Source organism: Dermacentor silvarum, chromosome 1 (assembly GCF_013339745.2).
Source record: "Dermacentor silvarum isolate Dsil-2018 chromosome 1, BIME_Dsil_1.4, whole genome shotgun sequence".
Taxonomy (NCBI): domain Eukaryota; kingdom Metazoa; phylum Arthropoda; class Arachnida; order Ixodida; family Ixodidae; genus Dermacentor; species Dermacentor silvarum.
In genome coordinates this window covers 408,109,396-408,115,395 of record NC_051154.1, presented here as the reverse complement: position 1 = coordinate 408,115,395, position 6,000 = coordinate 408,109,396, and the positions used below count along the sequence as shown (strand labels likewise).

The 6,000-nt window shown below is 43.3% G+C and overlaps 1 protein-coding gene across 1 annotated transcript; it reads right to left on the bottom strand.

The window, feature by feature from the left end:
- Nucleotides 1-939: 939 nt before the first annotated feature.
- Nucleotides 940-4,314, bottom strand: LOC125942537 (uncharacterized). The gene is made up of 2 exons (XM_049660720.1): nucleotides 3,142-4,314; nucleotides 940-1,815 (listed from the first exon to the last, which is right to left on the bottom strand). The coding sequence occupies exons 1-2, from the start codon at nucleotides 4,286-4,288 to the stop codon at nucleotides 1,265-1,267; spliced, it is 1,698 nt and encodes a 565-aa protein (XP_049516677.1). The 5' UTR covers nucleotides 4,289-4,314; the 3' UTR covers nucleotides 940-1,264.
- Between the last annotated feature and the right edge of the window lie 1,686 nt (nucleotides 4,315-6,000).

The following is a 6,000-nucleotide window of genomic DNA, read 5'->3' as shown; positions in this document are numbered from 1 at the left end:
GGACACTAAACAGAAAGATGATTTCTTATGTATTAGTAAATTACATTTCTACAATACCACTCTTACTGTGAGAAGACGCTTTGTAAGCCAGAAAAGCTGCAAAAACAAGAGATAGGTGTCAAGGCTGCCCTGAAGTTTCTGCACCAGCACACTGTGATGTCATGAATTTTGACGGCATCTGCTGGGACCTAGTTAATTCTGTATCGGTAAGAATTAACTACGTTATGTTCTATAGGAGTGAGAGACTGAATATGGAAAGCTTGGGAAACTTTTATTGAGCCAACACAGCCCAAGTAAAAAAAAGTTTTTAAATTCGCAATGCCACGCTTATGTACCAGAGTTGGGGTTTCAGCATGAAATTCAAAAAGTAGAACTTAGACCTTCTCTTCCTGTTAACAAACTTATCGAAAAATTTATAACAGAGGTTCCGAAGAATTCTTTATCTGTCTAAGCTGATTTCATGTTTCATTTTAGTGTCCCTTTCAAGGAATGTTTACAGAACATGCATGGCCTGCCAGTGAATTTGGCTGCTGCATGGCCAAGTGGCTACTAATTTTTTTTTCAGCCTATTAGGCAACTCGCACAAGTATGACTTATTACACACACTAAAGAAGACACATTGCAAAGACACTTCATCACAACAATACAAGAAATTATTCACAGAAGTAGGTGGAAGCTGGCACTCTAATATGTGCAACACATCAAATGCACATGGTGTGGTGATCAACTGCTGACATTGAAAGTACATAATGCCTACCTTCGCATAAATCCCTAGAACAAAGCAGTACATTCCATCAGACATTTTAACATAGCAAGAGCACGTTTTGCTTGGCACACAATACTCTGAACTATGAATAATCACGGTGCCAACCTGGGCTCTAAAATACTTGGACACTTCTGGAACGTTACCAAATCTAGAAACAAAAAGCCATTTTAGAACCTCTGGCATATCAAGAACTGGCTGTGCCTGTCCAAGAACACATGTCTGAGAGCATCTCCTATAGCTATGTTCTAGCTCTTTTTTGGCAGACAAAAAACTGGGTGAAAGCTCCATATGCATTGAAACTGTTCTCAAGGTTTGGTGCATGATGCACCGTTCAGCAATCTGTGCAGGCACATATTTAGCAGCTGTCACAAGCTGCAGTGCCTTGCCAATTCCATCTTCGAATGGAAATGTTGATGTAGCCCACAAGGGGCCAAACATTCGTGTTGACCTTGTGAGGTGCAATAATTGATGCACATTAAAAGTCATTGCATTCTGCCCTTAAAGCTTGGCCATCTGCTGAACAAATGTTAAGAGAGACTTCTCAGCAGCACAAATTTCACTTTCCAGAACAACATCCTTCAATAAAAGAAACACGGCCTTTGCAAAATGTGTGAAATGTGTCAGATAAGGTCGTGGCAATATGTCAGAGACACATGGAAGGCTGTAAAATAGAAGCCAAGAGCGCCACTCTGTAGCCTTCCAAAATGCACGCTCTGACAAAGGCCATCCCGATCTTGAAAAGATTATTGGTGGCTTTATCGAGAGCAACCTGGAATCGATTAGTTTTAAGTGCCTCCCAATATACCATGTGGAACCAGTAGCTGACAACCACATTTCAGTAACCTGTTTGGTCACACCTTCCAAGACGCAGTGCATGTAGTCGGGAGGCAGCCCCCAAACGAGATCAAAGCCTTGCAGCTTGATCAGTGTAGACGGACCTTTGATGCCAAACACTGGTTCCTTCTTCTGCACCGCTTGCACCATTGCTTTCAATACACCACTGTGCGTCCTGTCAGGCACTTGGTTGCAAAATGGGTACTTCAGTGTGCCTGAAAAGAAAATTTTTTTATGCATCAAAATTATTTGTGTGTTAAAGCTTGCTAGAACATGTAAATGAAAAATTGGCAGATATATTAATGTGCACTTTACTAATGACACAGGCCAAAAAGAATGAAAAATTAAACGCAAAGATAGAACATATATCCCTAGGCTCTAGCTCTCCATGAAGCACATGCAATGTGGCCCATCTAATTATCTCATCACACCTGCCAAACCTGCTTTCACTGCACATATGCTCCGACTACTATCACTTGAAGAGATGTGCCATAGTGTAGAGAAAAAGTCTGATTTCAACCCCCCCTCTCCACCCCATGTGACAATTACTACACACACAATGATGATGTGTAGTGTTTGGCGCTAATGCAGGGAAACGCGGACGGCTTCGGCGGCAGCTCTGCGCGTTGCCTCGTTAGTGCTGCTACAATTTCTCGCTCTCATTTTCTCTTTCTCTCTCCCGAGCATAGCGCGCACATGCTCTCCTCACCTCGCCTTAACCTCCCATGTCAAGGCAATGTGCGGTGACATCGCCAGTAGCAGTTTTTATTCGCACTACGCGACGCAACCAAGAAACAGCTCTGCTGTTAAGAATGATCGCTTCTCTGCTGCACTGCAATTAATAACCACTTAAGGTCCCCCTGAAACAAGAGTATGCCTCTTAACCGGCCATACAAATGTGATTTCGCTCTCCTGCACACTTGCTAGGCTAAACTGACTGCCGAAATCCAGTTTTTTCTGGAATTCCAATCGCAAAACCGACCAAATGCCTGAAACACCTACATTAATTTTATTCAGGTTTTGGAGTAGCACAACAAAAGTTGATAAATATGATTGCCAGCTGACGATATTGATAACAGCAACCTGCTTGAACAATTCATGCGTCACATTAAAAGAAGGCATTCGAACAGCATCAGTTATTTTTGCACCGTTCAGCAAGTTGTAAGTGAACCGAAACTGAACCGAAAACCAGAAACCGGGAATGAACATTAGGTTTTGCTCGAGCCAGAACTGACCTAGAATGTTACTATTTCTTTCCACTCCGGAATTACTGAAAGAAAAAAATGACGGTTTTCAATTCAGCTTGGTAATCTATTCTGGAGCTTCTCATCCATGCAATTGCCTGAATTTGTGGCTCAAATGTGCTACCTCATTTCTAAAAACGCACTATATTAAATGTAACAGCATCGTTGGTGCAGTTTTCAGTGCCCAGATATTACGATTGTTATAAAAATCACAAAACAGCTTTACTCGTATCTTCAAAACAAAGGTGATAAATATGTTATAAATTCAGAAAACATGTCAGAGTCAAGCACACTTACCATCAATAACTTCACCTTGCTGCAAGCACCAGCTGCACCCAAAGTATCCATTAAACTGCTTGCTGTTTAAGATAGCTGCCCTTGCCGGAGAGTCCACACAACAAGCAACTGCGTGTACTGCTGATCTCACGGTCCTTCCAGCATGAGACCACACTAGAGTTCCAACATTGGTAACTTCTTCAACAAACTTTGTCAAGAAGAGATGCATCGGTGGGTGAGTCTTTGAGAACCATAGCCCTGAGACGAGCACATTTTGCCACCGCATCAAGACTGGAAGCTCATTTATCATCACTTGAACTGGCCAAATTGTGCTCTTGCTGGAATTAAACACAGGTGCCCCATCACTGTTGAAGGTCAATGTGATGTCACTCCAGGCCATGTTTAACTGCTTTCGTACACTTCGATACAAACTTCCGTCGGTGATGTCAACAAAAACGCCTGGCACGAGAGGCCCTGATGACAGTTTCTGCAAGTTGGTGAGGAGGGTTCTGCCAACTTGTTTCAAAAGTTCCAGCAACTGCTGCTTCAAGTTAAACATTAAAAAGAAACTCCCGGAACTCATTAACTCTTGAAGCTTCTTTTCTGCACCACATGAAGCACAGGTGACACTGGACTTGTTTTTGGCATCACAAGAAAGTCCGAGGTAGTTATGGCAGGCTTGACAATATAAGTGCACCCTCAACGCTTCTTTTTTGCTCTTCCACAGCTTTCTCAGGGAGTAGGTAGTGCATGGCACGACTTTTTCCCCAAACAAGGCATTGATCAGAGTTAAAAGTCCTTGAACTTGTGCCCATGTAAGTCCTGCAGTGACAATGTATGTAAGCACTAGCAGGAAAGCTTGTGCTTTTGTTGTCGCCTGATAAGGTAGGGTTTCCTGTGCGAGTTTTTCAAAATATTTAATGAAATCATCATCTCCTGCAGCTTCACTCGCACTTCCTTCGGCATCATGCATCTGTTCACTTCCTTCATCATCACTGTCCATTTCATCTGTTTCTTGAACAGGATCACTATCGGAGCTCAACTCTGCAGCAAAATTGAGCTCACTCCCGCTGAAGCTTGTTGCATCTTCATCACACGAAACATCGGTTTCACTTGTAGCTTGGCCAGTTTCCTCCTCTTCCAAAGAAGTTGCAATTGCTGCACTCATAGCTTGGCCAGTTTCCTCCTCTTCCGAAGAACCTGCAATTGCACTCATATTTGGACCAGCACATATTTCTGCAAGGCTGGAGCTCAGTTGCCTTAAATCATCACTGTGGTCTTGAGTACTAATGCCACAAGTGGCATCTGTGGAAGGGCTGTGCAGGCTGGCTGGCGTGTTCTGAAACAGCATGGAGCAAATAAAAAAGGATTATCATCACACAGAGATCATTTGAAACTCAAGCATTCTATCTGGAAAAGGTGCTTGCAATAAAGCTTTGAGGGATGTTGACAAACACCAGCTAAATTGCGCAAAGCAGTTATGTATTGGACCACGAATAACATGCGAAGTCAGCTGCGTCCGAGTTTTAAAATGCTTATTCTTTATATTGGATTCCAGAAACGGGCAGTAATTAGCTTACATCGAAATGATCCCGGCAACGGCGGGTTGGATCCCGCCGTGGCCGGGATCCAACCTCGAGCTCAGCAGTGCAACGCCATCGCATACCGCGGCGAGTGCCGGTGCTGCGCTGTTGCGTGCTTCGCGGGGCAGTAAACGGGCATTGAAGAACCGATGGCAGCAGTGGCGGAACACCGAAAATGCTACGTGAGCCGCACTTAATCATTTCGATAATGCCGGCTGTAAAGACGGCGCTAGGTGTTTCGTTCTCGTAACACATAGCTATGCTGCTTGTTATCCACTCTAGATTTCGTGTTTGTAATCCAATAATTTATATCTCAAAAAGTTCATGAAGCTTCCAATGCATGCATACGTACCTTAGTAGTAGCGGCGGCACGTTTGGTGATCCTTTTCGACACGTACTTCCGAGTTTGCCTTGGGACTTGACTGCTCGATCCAGGCTGCAGATACTGCCGGTAGCGTTTCGGCGGTATTTGCGACATTTCATTCAGCACTATATTTCGGTCTAGCTGCCGAACGTGCCTCAGTCACGGAGCAGAACACGGAACAGTAGTCGTTTTTTGTTCGTTAAAAATGCGAATCGTGCGAATTGCGCAACACGAGGATAGATGCACGGATAGATGGATGGATGATAGTTTCCCACATGGAGGAACGAAAGAACAGACTAGCAGGAAAGCTTGCGCTTTTGTTGTCGCCTGATAAGGTAGGGTTTTCTGTCCGAGTTTTCCAAAATATTTAATCTATATAATATTTAACCTCGTGTGTAGCAGATGAACGAAAGCCTTAAAGGAAACGTAGGTTTTATTATCGATGTAAATATATTTGCTACAAACGGAATTTATATGCTAGTTGCACTGAAAACATTTTACTGGCTTCCTACAAAAAAAGGGGGGGGATCCCTGCATGGGGGGGGGGGATGCATGAATATGGATACAAAATTTCACTAATACTTTCTGCGTAATCTGCGCACGCTACGCATCGGCCTATGCTTTCAGGTGGCGGTCCCACTCCCGCGGCACGAGCCCCCCGTTATAGTACTTTTGGAGCAACCGTGGTGGTTCTTCTGCTTAGGATATAAATTTGTCGTATATACCATAAAAAAAGCTTAATTCTTGTAGATTCCAACTATATATGATGTAAAGAAATTGATTAATGTGATTTAAATATAATTGTTCATGAACAAGCATGAGATACATGGTTTTTGCGAACTGTATCTCAGTTGTGACCATATTTAGAAGACACTACCGCACTTTCTGCATTGCGGCTTGCTGTGTAGCTTTAGGACATATTTATCTATTTCT